At 37.8% G+C, this 23,296-nt stretch overlaps 1 protein-coding gene and 1 long non-coding RNA gene across 2 annotated transcripts; one reads left to right on the top strand and one right to left on the bottom strand.

Moving 5' to 3' along the window:
* The first annotated feature begins 1,008 nt into the window (after positions 1-1,008).
* On the top strand, positions 1,009-5,282 carry LOC140833812 (exocyst complex component EXO84A). Its single transcript, XM_073198242.1, has 7 exons — positions 1,009-1,314; positions 1,397-1,494; positions 1,612-2,659; positions 2,744-3,244; positions 3,359-3,547; positions 3,625-3,761; positions 5,059-5,282. Exons 1-7 carry the CDS (start codon positions 1,162-1,164, stop codon positions 5,219-5,221), a joined length of 2,289 nt encoding a protein of 762 aa, XP_073054343.1. The 5' UTR covers positions 1,009-1,161; the 3' UTR covers positions 5,222-5,282.
* A 2,699-nt stretch (positions 5,283-7,981) lies between these two features.
* LOC140833815 (uncharacterized) lies at positions 7,982-15,585 on the bottom strand. The gene is made up of 3 exons (XR_012118573.1): positions 11,597-15,585; positions 8,646-9,600; positions 7,982-8,496 (listed from the first exon to the last, which is right to left on the bottom strand). It is a non-coding gene; the product is annotated as an uncharacterized lncRNA (long non-coding RNA).
* Positions 15,586-23,296: the final 7,711 nt, after the last annotated feature.

Genomic DNA, 23,296 nt, shown 5'->3' with positions numbered 1-23,296 from the left:
ATGCTTGACTCTTTGAACTTCCATTTTTTTATGTACTCGAATAAATTTATTTTCTTTTGAATTGTCAAAAAATAAATAAAAATTGGACTTAAGTTTTGATGATCATGATTTGAACTGATCGGACTTAACTCATAAATATATATATCTGACTAACGTGATTTGCAAGTTATGTCGTTAGTTCGAAAGTTTACGACATATGCTTCGATATATAGCAGTTACAAATTCTCACGGCATGAAAAAAACAACACACTCGTAATGCACCAATGAGTTTTCTCTAAAAATGAATACGTACTTCAAAAATTGGATATTCCCTCAACTGAATAGTACTACTTTTAAATTATTATATTATATTATGTATGTGGAGGTTAAGGATAAAGATTGTAGAGTGGGTCTCATGTGAGACCGTCTCATGGATCTTAATCTGTGAGACGGGTCAACCCTACCCATATTCACAATAAAAAGTAATACTCTTTGCATAAAAAACAATACTTTTTCGTGGATAATTCAAATAAGAGATCTGTCTCACAAATAAGACTCGTGAGACCGTCTCACACAAGTTTTTGCCAAGATTGTAATACATTGTGTATTATCTATTTTATTTTATTAAGGTTAAGGGCATGATAGTAACTACTTAGGAAAGACATCAATTTTTATTTTCCAATTTTACCCTTAAAATTATACTAATATTACATTTTTGTTTTTTTTTTTAAAAAAAAATCAACACACATTTTTTTTTATTTTATTTTTATTTAAAAAATTAAAATATTAATTTAGTTCCTCCATAATTTGTCAAATTAGTCTATCGATAATGATAAAAAAGATTGTAAACACACGCATCGCGTGTACAGAATAACAAGTAGGAATTACGTATCCTTTTAGTCAGGATGAATAATAGAAAGGAAATATTCTACTATTTTAACGATCCCTTGCATGTATTCAGCATTTGAACTGGTCTCGCGGGGATAAATTTTTCCATTTGCTATTTCTGAATCATGGGATTTTCAATTATGTAAAACTAGACTATAAAAAATCTCGTAGTATAGAAAAGTGTGGAGGCAAATTCTCCATTTCCAACTGACTACATTCATTTTCTTGGTTTTGTAGTTTTCATTTGTTAATTACTCTGTACAAGATTTTGAGAAGTTGCAAAGGGGAGTGAAAATGGAGAGGGGTTCATTTTCATCAAGTAAAGGATCCGACTCGGCAGATTTCGAGGTTGAATTAACACTGAGTGACAAGCTCAAAGTTTTCAAATCTTCCCAATTCGATCCTGATTCCTATGTCACCACTCGATGTCGTGCCATGAGCGAAAAGGTCGATTTCCCGTAACTTTTTTTGGGATGATTAAACGGCAATGGTTACATTTTTGGGTGAAATTTTACATTTGTTTTTGCAGGAAATCAGGCACTTGTGCATTTACCTTATAGATTTAAAGAAGGCATCCGCAGAAGAAATGCGCACAAGCGTTTATGCCAATTATGCATCATTTATAAGGTAAATGCTCCATTGCTTGCCCCGTTGAGAGCCGAAAAGATAGTTTTGATTGATTAAAGCTACCCTTTTGCACTATTTTTCGCCTTAAATGATTTTTGCATTGGTCATGTGTTTCAGAACATCGAGAGAAATTTCTGATCTAGAAGGTGAGCTTGTTTCTTTAAAAAATCTCCTATCTTCACGAGCAAAATTCGTACACAGCATAGCTGATGGAGTCCGGATGGAATCCTTACATGATGGAACTGATAGTAGTTCAAGAACAGACGATGCTACTGATTTTGAAGATCGGGAACCAACAAGTTTTGATAAATGGCTGTCAGAATTTATCGAAACTCTTGAAATATTGCTAGCCGAGAGACGAGTGGATGAGGCATTGGCAGCACTCGAAGAAGGAGAGAACATTCTTGAGGAAGCCAAGAATCGTCCAACCTTCGCTTCCTCAGCCTTGGTGTCATTGAAAAAAACTATCATGGAACATAGGCAAAAGTTAGCAGATCAGCTAGCAGAAGCAGTGTGCCAGCCCTCAACTAGTGGTGTTGAGCTTCGTTCAGCTGTACAGGCCATGAAGCGACTCGGAGATGGCCCTCGTGCCCATACTTTGCTCCTCAAGTCTCACCAGCAGAAGTTGCAAAGGGACATGCAGTGTCTTCGGCCATCCATTTCTTCATATGGAACAACCTATACTACTACTCTTTCGCATCATGTATTTTCAACAATTGCACAAGCAGCAAGCGACTCGTTAGCTATATTCAATGATGAACCAGCTTTTACTTCTGAATTGGTTACTTGGGCTGTTAATCAAACAGAGGCTTTTGCAGTACTTATCAAGAAAAATGTTGTAGCAATTCCCGCTGCATCTGGATGTCTGAGGGTTGTAACTGACTCTGTCCGTGTCTGCTTTGGCCATTGCTTGGTGCTCGAAAGTCATGGGTTGGCCCTTTTTCCTACGTTATTTAAAATTTTTCGTCCTTGTTTGGAACAGGCACTGAATGCTAATTTGAAAAGGATTGATCTATGTACCGCTGCCATTGCTGCTGCAGATGATTGGTCCCTTGCTTATTCACCCATAGGCAGCCGATCCCTTGCCACTGGCTCCGTTAGCAGCATTGTGATGTCCCAGCCGAAGCTGTCTAGCAGTGCTCACAGATTCAACACAATGGTTCAGGTGAAATATAACTTAAAAGATCGCCTGCATCAGTGCCTAAATTCATCACATTTGATGATTGCATTTTGAACTTTTTTGATGTAGGAGCTGTGTGAGGATATTGGCTCACTCGATATCTTACAGTATTCTGAGCAATCCTTGGAGGGAGTCTTGCTGTCATTTAATTCATACATCAACATGATGATAAATGCTTTTCCAGGTTCCATAGAAACAGAAAACTTGGAAGGATCTGGGAGAAGAATAGTTAAGATGGCAGAATCTGAAACACAACAGATAGCTTTACTAGCTAACGCTTTGTTATTAGCAGACGAGCTTCTCCCACGAGCAACCAGCAAGCTTTGGTCTTGTAATAAAAGTCAGGATCAGTTGAGAGCTTTAAACAAGCAAGATCGTGCACCAGAGCAACGGGAACTGAAACGAAGGCTCCAGCGATTTGTTGATCAGTTGAGAGATAGTTTCTGCCGCCAACACGCCCTTGAGCTCATCTTTACAGAAGATGGAGGAGTTCGTCTTGGTGCAGAAATGTACTTAAGTATGGATTGTAGCAGAGACGAGCCTGAGTGGTTTCCATCCCCAGTTTATCAGGTAACTCAAGTATTATACAAGAAAGAGTTTCTCGCATCCCAAAATCAAGATCTTGTTTCCACATGAGTATTTTCCCGTTGTAATATATTATCTTTTAAATGCAACTTACTTCAGGAACTTTTTGCAAAGTTGACTCGAATAGCCACCATTACATCAGACATGTTTGTAGGAAGAGAAAGGTTTGCAACTGTTTTATTAATGAGACTTACAGAAACTGTCATTCTATGGCTTTCTGATGATCAAAACTTCTGGGAAGAGATTGAATATGGGGAGAGACCTTTAGGTCCACTTGGACTTCAACAGGTTCCTAGAGTTCACTTTTCAAAGATTATAACAAATTTTTTTCAAGATTTTTGGAACTTACCGGCCATATTTGACAGTTCTACTTGGATATGGAGTTTGTTATACTTTTTTCGTCTCAAGGGCGTTACCTATCACGTAATCTACATCAAGTGATCAAGAACATCATAAGCAGAGCTATTGAAGCAGTGCAGGCAACTAAAATTGATCCATACAGGTATGAGACTTTAATTGACAATAAGCCACACTTAATGTGCGCCAGTCCACGCACCTGTCATGAAACCTTAGATCCGAGGCGTAAGGCCATATGTGTGCCTCATCGAAGTATGATGTACCAAGATTGATATCTTATAATATTCATATCATGAAGTGAATTTTTACTAAATTATTATACAACTACTAAATATTATATATATATTCAAACTCATCAGTAAATACTTGATGTAACAGAAGTAAAAAACTCCAATCCTCTAACCATCAAACCCTTCTCCGTCTTCCTCATTGTTATCATGGTCATCTCCAAAACTTTATGATTTGTATCATTCTGTATTTTGATTAGTTTGATCAAGGTTGATCTATTCCTCCTCTTCATCGATAAGATGTAGCATAGTAAATATAGGTAAAGTTGGTCTTCTCTTAGTTGTCTTTCTTCTTGTTGTCATTACTTTTTTTTCAATAAGACGAATTTGAAGATCTCAAACCATAGAAGCTCGTTCTACTTTACTGTAAATCAAATTATCATCATCAAACACAAGATCATTTTCTTCAGTATCATTATTTGTCCCCTCATCAAATATTTGTTAGTATCATCTATGTCATCCAAAAAATAGGATCAATGGTGTAGTGCAAATTATATCAGCGCCTCAAAGCTTAAGATATAGATGACAACAATGAGTGGATGATTGGGGGATTGAATACTAATTAAGATAAATAAAATTATGTCGTGTTAGATTCCGAGTTTCGTCTTCTTCAAAAGAAGTGAGGGCAAGTACAACCTAGATAGCTAAATGAAGACAAATGTCAAATATATCTACTACCCATCAGATTATTGATGAAGAAGATGAAGAAACCAACGTTGATGAAACTAATGAAAATCAAAAGGTTGCTAGATGAGAAGAAAAGGAGTTTTTTTTTTTAAGTTGGGAGAGGGTTTGTTGCTATCGGATTTTAAGAAACCTCGTTCGAAATTTGAGACTTTTGTGTCATATGGGCTACGAGCAATCTAACAGAAGGAAAAATATTTTGGTGGTTCAGTTGATTCAAAATCTTCTTTTTACTTATCTCTACTCTCAAATATTTACTATTTATTTTTTAATTTCATTTATATGCATTCTAAATCATCCGCCTTACTTAGATAAGGAACGCACTTCACCTTGCATCTTGTGCCTGAGGCTCCATGACATTCCCATACACCTTAGTGAAATTTGCACCTTAAATAACTATTAAGAAGCAATTGAATCTTTGCATGAAAAGCGGCTGTCCAGTTAGAATGAAAACTTTCCAATTTTTTGCAGCGAGTTACCAGAGGATGAATGGTTTGCAGATGTTGCTCAAATTGCGATAAAAATGTTATCTGGAAAAGCAAATTTTGGAAACACAGATCGTGATATGAGTAGTCCAACAGCCTCAGTATCAGCAAGATCGGTGTCCTCCGTCCATTCTCATGGAAGTACGTAACACGAGTTAGTTATAATTTTTAGGTGTTCAAGAAAATTTTTATGTGGTTAAGTTCATTGTTAATTTCAAAGGATGAATGAAATCATGTGAAATGTACTAGTAAATTTATGACTCCAACCTTGCCTACATATCGATTTTCAACACCCAACGGACAGAAAACTCTCTGCGGCACTGTAAACTTGAAGGTCTATTGCCTCAAAACATTAGTAATGTATACTAAATTTGAAGAAACGTGAAAATGGTCCGAGTGTTTCTCCCCCATGGAGAACTAGGAAATCTTATAAAAGGTCATAGAATGTCAAATTTGGCTTCAAATAGATGTTAACAAACCATAAATACACGAGGGTCGAAAGGAAACAAAAAGAGCACTTAGACTCCAAAAATTTCATTTTACCGTCAGTTTCTCCGATATCATATGTATGCAGGGGTTCTTTAGAAAAACCCGAATGCTGATAATTCAAATGATCGATTTCATTTAACCGCATACAACACAAGATTTGTTCCGGAAACTCTTCGACTTTGTTACCCTGGCATATATTCATAGGAAGCACATAGTAACATGCATGTCCTTGGGGTATATTGTTTCATTTGATTGCTAACGGGGAGATTTAAACTTGCCTTAATTTTTAATCCAAAATCCAAGGCACACAGCTTGAATATATTTATGAAAGTTTTGAATCCCATCCTTGAAATGTGGCTGAAGTGATGCATGTCTAGATCGATTTCAATGTAACTTTCAACCTAAAAAGAATGATGATAAACAACTTTATGAATTTGAAATCGACTTAGGTTTGATTAATATGAGGCTCATAATTACCGAGTAGAAATCATGTTGCGGACATGAAAGAACGGGTTTCTTGTTGTAAGCGTGCAAGAGCTTCCTCTCTGCTGCGGTTAGAGGAAGGTCGTCCACATTTGCTACACGCCCCTATATCTTCAACCTTTGTCTGAAGGGTGTTTTCGTGTCTCCTCGGAAACCTTTAACTTTTTCTACTTCATCATGAATATATTTGAGTTCATTGCACATGTGACGAATCGTAATCCATGTTAAAATACAGCACAAATCCATGGAATTAAATTCATCAATCACCACTACAACAAAAACGCCATACGACAACGGATTTAATCCGTTGTCGTAGGCCATTTTCGACTGTTGTAACTGAGGGTGTTGTTGAAAGTGTCTTCAACGACAACGGTTTTAAACCGTTGTCTTTTCTACCAACGACAACGGTTTTGCAACGGTGTTAAACCGTTGTATTTTCTACCAACGACAACGATTTTGCAAGGGTTTAAAACCAATGTCTTTTATACCAACTACAGCGGTAGTATAAAAATGCTATTAAAATTTGCGACGGCATTGAAAACCGTCGCAAATGAAAACCGTTGTCGTAGCTGCATTTTGCGACGGTTTGTAAACACCGTCGCTAATATTTTTGGCGACGGTTTTGCAAAACGGTCGCAAATTACAGTTGCGACGGAATTTCTCAGAAACCAGTCGCTAAATGTAGCGACGATATTCATGTGGAAATACCGTCGCTATTTTGCGACGGTTTAAGGTCCGTCGCTAATATTTTAGGTAAAATAAAAAAAAATTTAAGAATTTTATAAATCTGTGTTGTGAATTGGTACAATCTTGTAAGAGATAAAAACTTTAAGTGTCGTGAAGTGATAAAATCGTGTAAAAGATAAAATTTTAATTGTTTTGAAATGGTAAAAAAATCGTGTAAGAGATAAAAATTTTAAGTGTTGTGAAGTGATAAAATTATAAAAATTTTAAGTGTTATGAAGTTGTAAAATCGTGTAAATAAGAAAAATTTTAAGTTTGGTGAAGAAAATAGAGTGAATTTGTATGTAATTATAGAGAGTGGTGGAAGAAAATGGAGGGAGAATCAGGCGGGATCGAATTTTTGAAATTTGCGACAGGTGTTGGCTAAACCGTCGCTAATGTTAGCGACGGGAGTTTGCGTATTGTTGCTATATTCAATATAGCGACGGTTGTACATGATACGGTCGCAAATAGAAGCAACGGTTCTTGTTTAAACCGTCGCCAATATGAATGTAGCGACGGTATATATCAAACCGTCGCTAAAAATGGAGGGAGAATCAGGCGGGATCAAATTTTTGAATTTTGCGACAGGTTTTGGCTAAACTGTCGCTAATATTAGCGACGGTATATTGTATACTGTCGTTATATTCAATATAGCGACGGTTGTAAAAGCTACGGTTGAATATAGCGACGGTTGTAAAAGCTACGGTCGCAAATAGAACCGTCGCGAATAGGAATTTAGCGACGGCAAGTATAAAACCGTCGCTAATATTAGCGACGGTTTTTACAACCGTCGCTAATTAACGTTGGGTTTTGTCCTAAAACCGTCGCTAATTAACGTTGTGTTTTCTAAAACCATTGTCGATTGTCCAAAAATACACGCTAATAGACAACAGTTCATGAAACCGTTGTCGTAAACGTTCTACGGCAACGGTTTTTAAAAACCGTTGTCGTAGCTCGGAAAAAAACCGCTAATAGACAACGGTTTTTTAAAAACCGTTGTCGTTGCCCAAAAAACACAATAATAGACAACGATTTTTAAAACCGTTGTCGTAGGCCAACAAAAAAACAAGCTAATAGACAACGGTTTTTAAAAACCGTTGTCGTAGGCCAAAAAAGACACGCTAATAGACAACGGTTTTTAAAAACCGTTGTCGTAGCTCGAAAAAAAACCGCTAATAGACAACGGTTAAAAACCGTTGTCGTAGGCCTAAAAGGACACGCTAATAAACAACGGTTTTTAAAAACCGTTGTCGTAGCCCAAAAAAAACAAGCTAATAGACAACGGTTATTAAAAACCGTTGTCGTAGCCCAAAAAAAACACGCTAATAGACAACGGTTATTAAAAACCGTTGTCGTATACCAAAAAAACACGCTAATAGACAACGGATTTTAAAAACCGTTGTCGTAGACATATCAATGACAACAGTTTTTAAGAAACTGTTGTCTATGAGCGGGTTTTTTGAGCCTACGACAACGGTTTTTCTTGAATCCGTTGCTAAAAGACAAAACACAACGCTTTTTATAAAAAATCGTTATCGTTGATGTGTTGTTGAATGAAGATTTTCTTGTAGTGACTGACCTGAATGTATTCTTGAAAATGCGGTGGAATTTCCACGGCAAATCTATCAGAAAGCTTAAAATATAACACAACTTTTAAAATATGATACAAAACTTATTCATTCACCATCTGTTTCAACCTGAAAATTGATGCGGGATATAATGGAATCTGTAAAACAAGAAAAACATTATAATATCAGCATAATGATGGAAAAACTAAACCAGCTGGTTTATTCACACACAGGATCATAAAATAAGTTGTTGGAACCATCTGCAAGGTATCATATCATTTTCACATGGTCAAACAAAAGCTGTTACCTTATATCTGCCACAGCATGTTAGAACCTTTCTGGTCTACTTCGTGTATTTGGTATCTGAATGTTTAAAACGAGAATTGGTGGTACTTTTCCTGAAGAAGTAATAATAATGCAGATGGTGGACCATCTGCAAGGCATTCAAGTTATATTCAGAAACAATATTTCTATTCTTGCGTTCGGCTATGTCATTTTGTTGTGGAGTTTTTGGAGCAGAGAATTCATTTGATATTTTTTTCCTATCACAAAAAAAAAAAAACGAGAATTTGGAGTTTTCAAATTCCTTACCATGATCATTCCTGATTCTCCCTACCCTCAAATTATGGAGATTAGTAATTCTTTTGACTAAATGTTTGAATGCATCAAAAGTGTTTGACTTTTTATAATAAAACTTACCCATGAAAAACATGAAAAGTAACCGGCACACACAAAAGAATATTGCTTACCACCAAAACTTTCCGCTTCCATAGGACCTATAAGGTCCATGTGTAACAACTCAAGTCAGTTTGTTGTCCCAAAGTTTGGCAACACGGAATGTGACACTTGAGTTTGCTTACCCTTTTGACAATCTCGACACACATATGGTATACTAGATGACAAGTTAGGCATACCTCATACGGCATCATACTTACACAGATTCTTCGGGATTTTGAAATTTGCATTCCCCAATTTTTTATGCCAGAGGTCAAGTTCACTTATTTTTGCATGTTTTCATGTCAGTTCTTCTCCTAATTGATAGCAATTATCCAAATATCTTGTACATGTCATCACGCAAACATTAGTATCATCAAAAATTTCGCACGAATGTTTATAAAACCTAACATGTAAATTGTCATTACACAATTGGCTAATGCTTATTAAATTTGAGTTTATTCCCTCGACATGTAGCACATTGTGGAGCTTCGGCAGTCCTTCAACATTCAATGTTCTTTTTCAAACAATCTTTATTTTTGCTCCCCCTCCATAGATTACTGTAATGCCCGGAAATTTAATCCTAGTAATCGGTAATTATTGATTTATAATTTGATATGATTACGAAAGGATTAATCGGGACACGAAATAAGATTATATTTGAAGGGCAAAACTGTTGGACAGAACTGGTGGCGCCCGAGCGGTAAGAAATGACGGCCCGAGCGCCAAAGTCCAATAGCAATACGTTTTGGGCAGAGGAGGTGGCGCCCGGGCGGTAGTTTTTTACCGCCCGAGCGCCAAGGATGTAGGGCGAGGACAGAACCTCCCGCGCCCGAGCGGTAGATTTCAACCGCCCGAGCGCCGAGCCAGCGCCCGAGCGGTAAATTACCACCGCCCGAGCGCCGCCCAAAAGATTTGAAAAGTGGACACGTATCATTAACCGAGTACCTTAGAATATATATACGTAAATCCCTCATAATTCAGTGGAAAGAAAGGTAAGAATCGAGAAAAGGGGTCAGTGGAAGTTCACCGAAAATCCTTACGCCTTTTGTGAGAAATCCGTCCGTCTGAATTGTAATCCGACTTCAGTACTGTAATCCTATAGACGCAGGCTACACTTTGACGTAAGTTTTGCTACGTTTTGACATGCTTTGAAATTATGCTATTGTCAGAATTGAATAGGATTCATATATGATGTTCTTGACATGTTAGACATCGTAGAATCGAAGTCAGATTGAGAAACGGATTGATTATGGAATGGTTATGGATTTTTTGGGTATATTGAGTTATACCGGACAGATTTGAATTGTGACGGGATTACGGATTGTATTAAATATGAGTTATGGATTGTAACTGTTATCTGATGATATAGTATTAACGGGAATACTGAAATGGTACCGTTATACCGTTGATTTTGAATTAAATCCAGATTGATCAGATTGTTATGATATTGACTGGTATATTGATATGGGATTATTGATATTGTCAATACCAGACAGGCTTTGAGTTCAAGACTTGGACTGAGCCAGGAACCGACGAAAGAAAGGTATAAGTCAATGTGGTATTGGGAGATGGACTTGAGTCGGTTTAGACTCGGGTTTCCCTAAATCACATACTTTACTTTATTGCATTGATATTTGCACTGATTGATTGATATACTTGTTTTCTTGAGTTATAGATTACAGGTATTAGAAGAGTAATCTTATGACAGAAGTGCCGTTAGTGGTGGGATCACCACGGGCACATTGCACGATGTCATAAGATGGTGTATTGGCGGTTGTGCCAAAGACTGTCACTGGATGTTTGGCTATCGATGTGGATAGGATGGTGGCTTTTTCTATTACTGTTAATCAGTATTGTATCGATGTGGATAGATTAGTAGCTCTTCTATTACTGTTAATCGATGTCATATCGATGTGGATAGAATTAGAGTTGCTTCTATTACTGTTAATCGGTACTATATTGATGTGGATAGAATAATAGCTTCCTCTATTACTGGTAATCGATACCGTATCGATGTGAATAGAACTGGAGTATTTTCTATTACTGTTGATCGATACCATATCGACGTGGATAGAACTGGAGTCTTTTCTATTACTGTTAGTCGATATATGCATGCCAACTTCTGGAATCGGGATCCCTAGACTAGGACTGAGTCTAGTCTGAATGATGTAGCTACGAGTATTTTCGACAGTTTGATATTGATTATGTTTCAGACTTTGTTACATATATCTGTTACCTGATTACATGCTTTATATTGTTTATATGATTGCATGTTTCGTTGATTTATACTGGGAGTATATTCTCACCGGTTTATCCGGCTGTTGTCTTGTCTGTATGTGTACTTGACAACAGGTGGGACAGGATCAGGGTCCAGGAGATGAAGAGAGAGATCGTGATTAGAGTGGTGGCACCGGACTTGATAGAGATAGGGTTCCTATAAGTTTACCCTAGATTGATTTTTGTACATGACAACGTAGTCCCATTTTTAAAAAAAAAAAAAAATAGTGTTTTTAATGATTAGTCTTAATTATGATTAAGAACTGCCCCACATTACTCTAAGGCATTTTTGTTCAACGTAGTCCGTGAGATGTTCATGTGAACCTGTCATGTGGCGTGAGCTTCCACTATTAAGTATTAGTGACCTGCAGTGTTAGTTTTAATGTTGTATACACAACATTACAACAAATCTTTATATTTAGTACCCAAATTTTCCTTACTGTAGGTCAGTGGTTGGAAATGTTGTGGGAGGTGTTTGGCAACACGTTAGACAATATCCAATTTTACTTTGTTGTTCATGCAGTCATCTCTAAGCTTAAACAGCAGGGTCTGATATGACCGGGTTTAAAACTGTAGTGACAGGCATACTTGCGTTTCGTTGGCTTCAGCTTTTGAGCAGCAACTTGTCTTCGTGGTGGGGATTTCTTAACCGTAGATGTAGATTGCGGTTGTTTAGATGTATCAACTTTTTCTTTCACAAAAACAGATGTTCAGATGATTTTTCAACTTCAAAACACTGTTTTTGAAGCCTAATCAAGTCTGATCATCTCTTCCCATCATCAGTTAGATGTACTCAAGTTGAACTTGGAAAGTGTTTCAGCCGCCTTCTTAAGCTCGCCTTCTTAAGCTCATCTTTGATTTTGTACACTTCCATATCCTTTTTGCTTAAGATAAGTTCGAGTTTGGTAACTATGGACTTCAGCTCTGTATTTTCCTTTGTGAAAGTTGTGTCCAACTTGTTTATCTTAATCCAGTCATCGTACAACTCTTCATAAAGTTTATTCACTCTTCAGAGTGATTTCTTCATCATTAGCTTCCAAATCTTCATCAGCTCTTAAAGTTTCAGAAGTTATTGAATTAAGACATAGTGATTTTGAACCGGTGTTGTGGTCATGTGTGGCAGCTCTTGAGGCAACACCTAGTGGATTCACTGGCAACCAACGATTTTATTCTAGAAGCGCGGTCAGGGAGGTGTGATTATTTTCTTCATTGAATTCCTCCTCCTCATCAGATTCCTCATCACTTAGGGAGACATTAAATCCTTTATTCTTGCGGGATCTGTTCGCATTCGTTGGCATAATGTCCAAAGCCATTGCACTCTCTGTATTGCACAGAGTCAAATCTTTTCAGATTAAACTGGTTCTTTCCTTCATTCCTTTGTCGAATTTGTCCTTGGGCAGGAAACTTATGTGGTTTTTCAAAAGCGGTTATACTAGGGAGTTTGGATGAGTCCTCACAAAGATCCGACTCAGTAACTTTTTGTGAAAATTGAAGAAGATCACTACAGGAGTCATTTGACACATGGAAAGCGATCGTCTTATGCATATCCTTCTTCTGCATATCTATGTTCATCTCGAAGGTGCGAAGTGAGTTTATCAAATCTTCCAATGCAAGTTGAGTTATGTCTTTTGCTTAATCAATTGCAAAAATTTTGATATTAAATCGTTCGAGCAGTGAGAACTTTGCTAACCAGACATTCTTTCGAGATTGGATCACCAAGGCTGAATGCTTCACTGGCAATCTCTCTGAGGTGTCGATCATAATCAATGATAGCTTTAGTTTCGTCCATTCTCGGGATTTCAAATTTGGACGCCAGCATTCTCAACTTCGTTCTTCTCACACTTTTTGATCCTTCATAATATTTCTGAAGGATTTCTCACTCATCTTTATCCGATACACAGTTTGTAATCAAGTTGAACATATTTAAATCGATTGAGGTGAAAATAGCGTTTAAGGCCTTTGAATTGTTATTTGAAACATGTACTTCATTTGGAGTCCATTTGTTTTCAGGCTATCACCATCTTCATCTATTCTTTTCGGTGGACTTCAACCACTGACACTATAAGAAAATATGCCTTCAATAACACTCAAAAGGCAACGGTTTTATTGAAAAATTGTTGCGTTTTATTTTTAATAACGATTTTAACAAAAACCGTTGTGGATTAGCGTGTTTTTTGGACAAACGATAACGGTTTTAGAAAATCGTTGTGGATTAGCGTGTTTATTTGGAGAAACGACAAGGGTTTTCTAAAACCTTTGTCGATTAGCATGTTTTTTTGGAAAAAACAACAACGATTTTAGTGAACAGTTGTGGATTAGCGTGTTTTTTAGAGAAACGACAACGGTTTTAGTGAATCGTTGTTAATTTAAATTGCGACGGTTTTAATAATTTTTAAACCGTCGCAAATTTTAAAATAGTGACGGTTTGCGTTTAAACCGTCGCCATAATCGTCGTTAATAGCAACATTTTAATAAAATTAGCGACGGTTTTTGCTTAACCGTTGCTATTAGTGTAAAGCCCGGATTTTGCACACCCAAATCCACGCACTATTTGTAGAGGTCAAGACCAATTTAAAGTACCGATAATCCATATAATCAACATAAGGCCTAAAAATTTAAAAAGAATAATAATTTATTTATTAAAATAAAACAGTGAGTCAATCCCCCAATCATATCAATGAGTAAATAAATTAGTCTTCCAAAGAACTAGCCAAAGTATATGAAAGGAAATAATCCACAAATCCTAAAAGAACTCAAATGAAATAAGTCAAGTCTCCAAAGTCTACGAAGCATCTTCCATGTTATCATCATCCTCAATGATCTCTTCTACATATTTTATGTATTAAACTTCTTCAGTTAGATTATTAACTGAAATCAAAATTATTCAGTACACCCCCGTATCCAACCACTAATTCGATCTCAAGAATAACGACAAAAGCTTTCACAAAAATAAATAATAAATACACATGTAAATAGGATGACATAATGATATAATAATAGAATATCAGAACCTAGATAAGAATTTATATCATGCAGCACTTTGACCATAGAGAAACAAGAGGTGGCTTGCATGCTTCCCCACATGCAGCATTTTGACCCGCAGGAAGCAAGAGGTGGCTCACATGACAGATATAACAGAACAACATCCACAATGTGGCCCCATCATGCAGCACTTTGACCATAGGAAAACAAGAGGTGGCTCACATGTATCCTACATGCAGCAAGCACTTTGACCCGCATGAACCAAGAGGTTGTTCACATGACAGACATATCATCCAGAATATCACCAGAACATAACCAAATACAAAATCCCAACAAATAAGGAACAATAAAGCATCGATAACAACATATGTATCCAAATTCAATATTGTGGAGCTTTTGCGAAATAATATCGGAATATAAGTGTACGCACTTTAGCTTAAATATGAATACTAAATCAGGAATCTTGAGCAATATCAAAATCTATAAACCAAGGTTATTAGATTAGGTGTTTGGTAAATAGAGTTCCAGCAACTATATCTATTACTGTTTAAATTCATACAATACAATATCAGAAATATTGAGAAGCTAGCTGACCGAAGCAATCTATCCAAGCCTCAAAGTTAGGATGCTATTATTAAGTTTTAAGATAATACTTAATACTTAATTTGGAACTAACCTCTTCTAACACAAAATACCAATCATTTAAACCTTGAACCAACAATGATAAATTGAGATTATTCTATTATATAAATATATGTATATACGTAATTGAATTTTTTATAAAAAAAACATGGTTAACGTTAAAATTAATCATTTGATTAATTAGTATCTTTGTATCACAAATTCAGCAACTCATTTCCTTTTTCTATAGAATCGACCAGCTATCAAGACATCACCAAACACCCAACAATGATTTTTTTAACAAACCATTTCCATTTACAAACGTATTTAGTTGTCAAATAATTCAAAACCCATCATTTACGTAGCAAGAAATCTGAAAATGGTTACTGTAATTTATGAACTACTAAGAGCCTAGATCATCAAACAAACCTTAATAAATTATATCTTATGATCGAAAAATCATAAGATTCCCAAATTCACTTGTTATCCACTTTAGAATAGTTTCCTACCTACGCATCAAGTTTTGATAATAACACAACAACCCAGAAAAAAATAATCAAACTTACCTTAAAACAGTACAAAAGATGAGAATGAAGATGAGCAAATTTCCTCCCTCTCCTACTTTTGCCTACACCGATGGAAGACGGGTACTGTTTTCTAGTGAGAGTTTATTTTTATTTTTTTGTCCTCAATTTATTTTTAAACCACTGATGGGCCAAATTTAATTATTTAATGTTTTATTTTGAAGCCCATTAACTTTTACTAGTATTAAGATTAAATATATTAAAATCCGTACATAAGCTTTGGGGTGTTACAATTAGTGATGTTTAATAAACAACCATATGAGCGATGGTTTACCAAAAATTCGTCGTAAATTACAATTAGTGATGTTTAATAAACAACCATATGAGCGATGGTTTACCAAAAATTCGTCGTAAATTATCTATAAATACTCGCATTTTCGGTTCATTTTCCTCCGCACCTTCCATATCTAAGATAAATTTTTTCTCTTATATGCTTTTTGTTTCAATTTAGAGTAAGTTTTTTCGCTTCAATTCTTAGTAAATTTATAAGTGTTAGTTAAGATCATGAATATTATTAGCTTATAAAGAAAGTTTTTTTTGTTAGATTCATTAAATTATAAAAGTAATTTTTTTTATTTTACTTAAAAAATTAGCGAATGTCTAAACCGTCGCGACGGCTTAGCCAACAATCGTCGTTAATTGTAGCTGCGGTTCAACTTAAACCGTCACTAATTAGCGACCACTTAGTCAAAAACTGTCGCAAATTGTAGGGACGATTTTTCAAAAACCGTCGATGACAACGGTTTAAAACTGTTGTCGTTGAAAGCACTTTCAACTACACTGCCAATCTTTTAGCGTTTTTGTTGTAGTGTGACAACACGTTGACATGCTTGTTCATTTATGGATTTAATGTATATTTTGATCTTGACCTTCCAACGACTGTAGTTGGATCCATCCAAAACATGTGGTCGAAGTGCTGCATTTGCAAGTGACGTGTCCATTAACTAAGCGAACTGATTAGCACTTAGTATATCGAGAATCAGCTCTGATACCACTTGTAAAACAAATAACCGGAATAAAACGTATTTGTTTGCACCAAAAATTAAATTGGGCCCAATTCATTATCTAAGCCAAAAAGTTTAAATTAATAGACAAAAACAAGAGGCCCATTAGTGTATTTAAATAAGAAGATAACGTCCAAGCAAGGAGATCGTAGAAAGAGAAGGAAATCGTGGGAGAAAATGGGAGAAGATCGTGAGTCATGGGGGAGTGGAGTGAACTGCTCAACATTCAGAAGAAAATGATCGGCAAACACTGAGTACAAACACAACTAAACTCTACACAGACAAAATTCTGCAAAAATACCCTCTGCAAAAATTCAATCTTCAAGCGATAGTTTTTAAGATTTCTAGCATATTTCTAGCATTCTATCGTTTTAGAATTTCAACAACATTAATTTTATATGTTTATGTCTTGTAAATTCCTACGGTTTATTGAAAATATAAACAATGTCAGGCGTTTATTCCTCCAATTCCAATAATTTTCTTCATTTTGGCGTTATAGTTGTTTTAGGAGATTAGAACCGACGGTCAAATTTAGAATTCACTTTCGTTTGTTTTAGAAGTTAGATTTTTATCATTTCACACAAATCGGTGCATTTTCGCACCTGGCACGCCCGCAACACCAAATATTGTGCAAACATATTTTTGGCACGCCCAGTGGGACCATCACTATGCCGCCAAGGAGAAATGAAAACGTCAATCAAGGGGATGGGGAGTCTCAACCAAGCCAGGAAGAGATTCACGCTCCACTGACAGAGCAGTCGGCCGCTACGGCCGCTGAAGAGCCGACCAGGGAGTTGGATTTGCATCCAAGTAATGTTCCAGAGATGTATGCTCATATTTCAAACCGTTTGGTTGAAGAATTGACTGCGATGAAAATTGAGGAAATATCACAAGCACTATCCAAGGCTGTGTCTGATTGCTTGAAGACAGTATTGGGTAAACCGAACCAGTAAACCGACAAAGAGCAGAGCATAAAGAAGAACGAAGGGAGCAACCAAGTCCAGGGAAATAACCAAGTCCCTGAATTTGACCAGGGAGTTGGAAACTCAAGGGCTGGCGATCCTCGCGGCCCGGAGTTCACTTTTACGAATCAGCCAGAAAGAAGGTATACACCACCTCAAAAGAGAGAAGAAACCATAGGAGGGAGGGCTCAGCCATATTCACGTGCTCATGGAGTGGGGAGTTCAAAGCAACCTGTTACTCAGGTGTACAGCGTAACAAATCCTCTGTATCAAACAAGAGCGTATGAAGATATGTCACACATGGATTATCAAGGAGTAGATGGGGGTTTCCCAGGAGGTAATATTGGTTTAAATGCAGGGATTCAGGCTCGGGGGGCAAGTCACTACCATCACTCACTCCCAGCTCGGAATATGCACGGGATCGATCCAGAAATGGTAAGAGAGGCTGTTCAAGAGCTGTATGGGCCGGCCTTGAAACAGATTGGCCGCCCAGAGTTCCACAAACCCTATCCAGACTACATAGACGTGAATAACCCATATCCAAGGGGTTATAGAGTTCATGATTTCAGTTTATTCTCCGGGGAAGATGGCCAGAGCATGGAACACATAGCCAGATTCACCATCCAATGCGGGGAATTAGCCAACTTGGAGAACTTCAATAATCTAAAGTTGCGGCTATTCCCGAATTTCCTCACTGGAACTGCATTCGCTTGGTATGCCTCACTCCCCAGAAATTCAGTGATGAGTTGGCAAGAAATGGAAAGACAATTTCACATTCAATTCTATAGAACAGAGCCAGAAGTGTGCATTGTCAACTTATCCAGAGTCACTCAAAAGAAAGGAGAGTCTGTGGAATATTTTATCGACAAGTTGAAAAAGATGAAGAATAGATGCAAGGTGTTTTTACCTGAGACAGAGTTCGTGAAAATGGCACAAAAAGGGCTGGATTTTGACTTAAGGAAGAAATTCTAGGGAATGGAGTTCAGGGATTTCTTCGAGTTAGCCGCCAAAGTGGCTGAATACGAAGAACTCTTGCGGGAAGAGTCATACAAGAAGAAAACTGCTATAGGATCTTATTATCAGGAGGTGGAAGATGTGGCATTGGCAGAGATTCAGCCAGTTGGGTCTTGCACAGTTCCCCTGCTAAAAAAGAAGCCAACAGAAATTGAAAAGAAGAACACCTCCCAACTCCCCAAAGACATGCAGTATACATTTGATGTATCAAAGACTGAGGAAGTTTTTGATTTCTTGGTAAAGGAAAGATTCATCACTTTTCCAGCGGATCACAGGATGCCACCCATAGAAGAGCTGAAAGGACGAGAGTATTGTAAGTACCACAACTCCTACAATCATGCTACTAAATCTTGTTGGGCGTTCAAGAACATTTTGCAGGATAGAATTAACAAGAGAGTTGTGAAATTCCCTAACAAACAAGAGCCTATAGCTGTGGATGATGATCATTTTCCCCCAGTAGCTTTGGTTAATGTGAATATGACAGATTTGAGGATTCTTCTCAATGAGAAAAGAAGCCGATCCTTTGCAATGAAAGACGGAATAATCAAGAAATGCTGGATCCCTAAGGGTCAATTGTGTGAAGCCTTTGGAAGGTATAATACCGATCGATTACGAACATTTCAGCAGCGGTTAATCAACAATGTTGGCGAATCCGCTGCCTCTAGGCCGAGGAACCAACATTTCCTTGAAAGATCAGTGGTGGAGAAACAATGGTTTAGAGGGGAGTCATCTCGCAATCATCGCCAAAGGTATTCGGACAGGAGAAATGCATATGAAGTTGAGTCACGAAGGGTGGAAACCAGAAAAGTATTAGCTGATCAAGGCAGAAAGCGGCGTGCATATGAAATCAAAAGGAAAAATGATTGAGAGCAGGGGAACAAAGCCCAGGTACGTCCTTCCAACTAGAGGGGAGTTCAGCGAGTCCTGGAGAGTGGTCCAGCACAAGAAGTTCCCTAGGCCACCGACTAGGACTCAAAAGAGACGGCTATTGAGAGAAAGAGCGATTGCAAGAAGAAAGGAGTCCGCTAAGTTGAGAAATGAACCCACAAATGATATTCCAGTCGCAAGGAGTCCAGTGGGGAGTAAATATAAGTTTGGAAGATCGGCTACTGAGGATAAGTTTGGGAAGGATGATGATGATTTTTTAAGCGAAGAGGATGATCAAAGAGAAAAAACAATCAATTTTTGCGTTGGAGAGTTTCACATCACAGTGGATTGTGCCACAGGAGTGGTGATACTACCAGAGAGATTTAAAATGATGGAAGAAGAGAATGGGGAGTTGATGCCCAAGGAATTAGCGCAAGCAAATTAACTCTCTGAAGGGAGTTCAAGAGTGATTATCAAGGAAGATCACCCGAATAAGCCTAAACAAGTGATACTTGAAAAGCTTACACCGGCCATGACCAAGCACATAAGGCCGTTGTACATCAAAACCCACTTGAATGGGAAGCCAGTGTCCAGGGTGTTGATTGACAATGGTTCAGCTGTGAATGTTCTTCCACTAAGAATGTTGAAACGTTTGGGCAAAAATGAAGAAGACTTGATTCTTCGGAAGTTTCGGTTGCTGCATTTACAGGAGAAACCACCAAGACCATTGGGGTATTCCCCACTGATGTTACTGTGGGGAGTATGTCATCTTTATGTGCACTTTTTTGTGGTAAACTCCTCCGCCAACTTCCAAGCGTTGTTAGACAGAGATTGGATCCATGCAAACCAATGCATACCATCCTCAATGCACCAACTGTTATTATTTTGGAAAGGGGATGATGTGGAGGTTGTAGAAGCTGATGGACAGCCGTTTCAAACAAGTGCAAGTGCACTTGAGGCTAAATATTACAATGGAGATTTTGGGCCCATCAAAATCCGTAGCAATAACAAGAAAGAAAACCCACTGTACATGCAAACACCAACTCCAAGCTCGGTGTTGGAAAGAATCCTCAAACCCATTGTTATCGTGCCGTCTAGGCCGATAATTCAGCCGCTGATTGAGGAGATTGATGATTGATTCGAACAAAAAAGAAAAAGAGGTAGCTGCAACCTCTATATGGAAGGCACATGTGCAGCAAGTACTGGACAAACTAAAGGAAGAGGAAGCATGAGACACTTATGGAACTGAAGTTGTCCAAGAAGAAGAATACGAAGATGATGAGCTCCAAGTCGATGAGTTGTTGAGGGCGCCATCTCAAATGGAAGATGGCCAACACAAAGTGCAAGACCCGTTGGAAGAGATCAACTTAGGAGAATTTGATGATTCTAAGCTGGTATATGTGAACACATTGCTGGAAGGAGGAACTACGCAAGATTTGATCAGCTTGTTAAGGGAGTGAGGGGAGTTGGCCTTTGGGGCCACTTTGGCATACCTTGTTTGTTTTATTACTTACATATTGTGAAATATAGAGAACAAAGTGGACTCTATAGCCACTTTAAGGGACCAAATTTTGTTTGAACGGTGATAATTCGAGTCTACTGTAGCTTTCGTGCTAAAGGAAATTAAGTATGTGGGGAGTCGGCCTTATGGCCACTTGTCCATACATTTGGTTGATGTTTTTATTATTCTTATATTACGAGAAATCATTGATAAGGTCGACTATACAGCCACTGCATAAATGGTTGCTTGCATGTGCAGTGACAGACTCATGAAGTAGGCCTTGAGGCCACTTAGAATAGGGCAAGAAAGAAACATACCGAGCGGGGAGTTGGGCTCACCGAACGGAACATCGAGTAATAATGAAGAACATAAGAGAACAAGAGCGTTATGCGGATTCCAAGAGGACCCAGAAGTGGACTTTGGTATAGAAATAGGCTATCCAGCCATTTTTGTACGGTTTTTAGCTTCATGTTATAAGATTTTGTTTTAAGTAGGCCGTAGGGCCACTAATGTAAAAATTTTGTTGGTTATGATTCAAAAAACGAGAAAGATCAATTAAAGTTGGCCAGTAGGCCACTTTTGTCATATTGAATGCATTTTGTTTCGATAGGGAATCAGATGAGGAAATAATCGCGAGCGGGGAGTTTTAGGCCAACCTATGGCTTGAAGCTATTGAAGTGAGTTGGGTTAAGTGGATTAAGAGCAAATAGAAATTCCTTCCCAACCTCCAATACACAACATCACATGTTACAAACCCATCTTCACTCCACATCCATCATCCAACAACCACAACACCAAGCCAATAGTCAACAAATATAAAGCGGAGCCTCCGCATGCAAGAACAGTAAGTAAACGTGTATGCGGGAAAAGGATGAGACTGAAGTGCAAATGCATATACGTGTATGCGGGAGATGGGTCCGACTGAAGTGCAATGCATGCAAATGGATGCTTGGGTAGGGGGAATGTGACCAAAGTGATGTGCAACACACAAAGAAAATATTACCTTTTGGCTGCCAATTCATGGTCATGTGCACATTCATTGAACAAGAGAGCCAGTGCTCTAGCGGGGAGTTATGCCAACACATGGCTTGAATCAGTTGTTTGTCGGTGAGGTACACAAAACCACCCAACTCCCCACACAAAATCGATAATAACAAAGAAACAAAGGGCAGTGGTGAACCGGGGAACCACGAAAGTTGGGGAGTCGGTCTAGCGAAGAATGACAACGACAAAATTTTAATGTATTCTGGTTTAGGCAAAGTCACAAACACCATGAAGGCACAATGGTGATCAAAATAACATGGGTTGGCACAACCGACGTAGTGGAAGAAACAAGGGACGAAGGTGAACATAAGATGGTGACTTGCGTAGAAAATGCATCCGTGGAGTTCGAACCAGGGAGCGTGCTATGAAGAAGTGCCTGCAGCCGTGATGTGGTCTGGAAAAAAGAAACATGTGAAGAGGGATGGTTGCCAGATTTCAAACTTAGAAACTGAATGAAGAAAGTGATGGTGTGAGATTGTGTGAGATTATGCAAGATAAACAATGAGCAGTAGATGAAAGTGGTGAAAGGGAGAAAGAAAGGAAGAAAGAAAGAAAGGAGCTGGAAAGTTTGAGTTTGAATCCTATGCATAGAATAGGGAATTCCAAGGGATGAAGCGCAAAGTTTAGCAGTGAATTGGGCTTGATTGGGCTTGAGTGTTTAACCCGATACTACGGGCTAAATTCAGGGGATAAATGCTTGCGGGCCGCTCAAGGTAAACAAGTTGGAACTTTTACATACAAGCATTTTGGCCCAATGAGCCAATGCTTGCGGTGGGCATTTGTTTGCACCAAAAATTAAATTGGGCACAATTCATTATCTAAGCCCAAAAGTTTAAATTAATAGAGAAAAACAAGAGGCCCATTAGTGTATTTAAATAAGAAGATAACGTCCAAGCAAGGAGATCGTGGAAAGAGAAGGAAATCGTGGGAGAAAATGGGAGAAGATCGTGAGTCATGGGGGAGTGGAGTGAACTGCTCAACATTCAGAAGAAAATGATCGGCAAACACTGACTACAAACACAACTAAACTCTACACAGACAAAATTCTGCAAAAATACTCTCTGCAAAAATTCAATCTTCAAGCGATAGTTTTTAAGATTTCTAGTATATTTCTAGCATTCTCTCGTTTTAGAATTTCAACAACATTATATTTATATGTTTATGTCTTGTAAATTCCTACGGTTTATTGAAAATATAAACAATGTCAGGCGTTTATTCCTCCAATTCCAATAATTTTCTTCATTTTGGCGTTATAGTTGTTTTAGGAGATTAGAACCGACGGTCAAATTTAGAATTCACTTTCGTTTGTTTTAGAAGTTATATTTTTATCATTTCACACAAATCGGTGCATTTTCGCACCTGGCACGCCCGCAACACCAAATATT

Source organism: Primulina eburnea, chromosome 6 (assembly GCF_022965805.1).
Source record: "Primulina eburnea isolate SZY01 chromosome 6, ASM2296580v1, whole genome shotgun sequence".
NCBI classification, from domain to species: Eukaryota; Viridiplantae; Streptophyta; class Magnoliopsida; order Lamiales; family Gesneriaceae; genus Primulina; species Primulina eburnea.
Note: the sequence above shows the minus strand (reverse complement) of the source record. Positions and strands in the feature narration are given on the sequence as shown.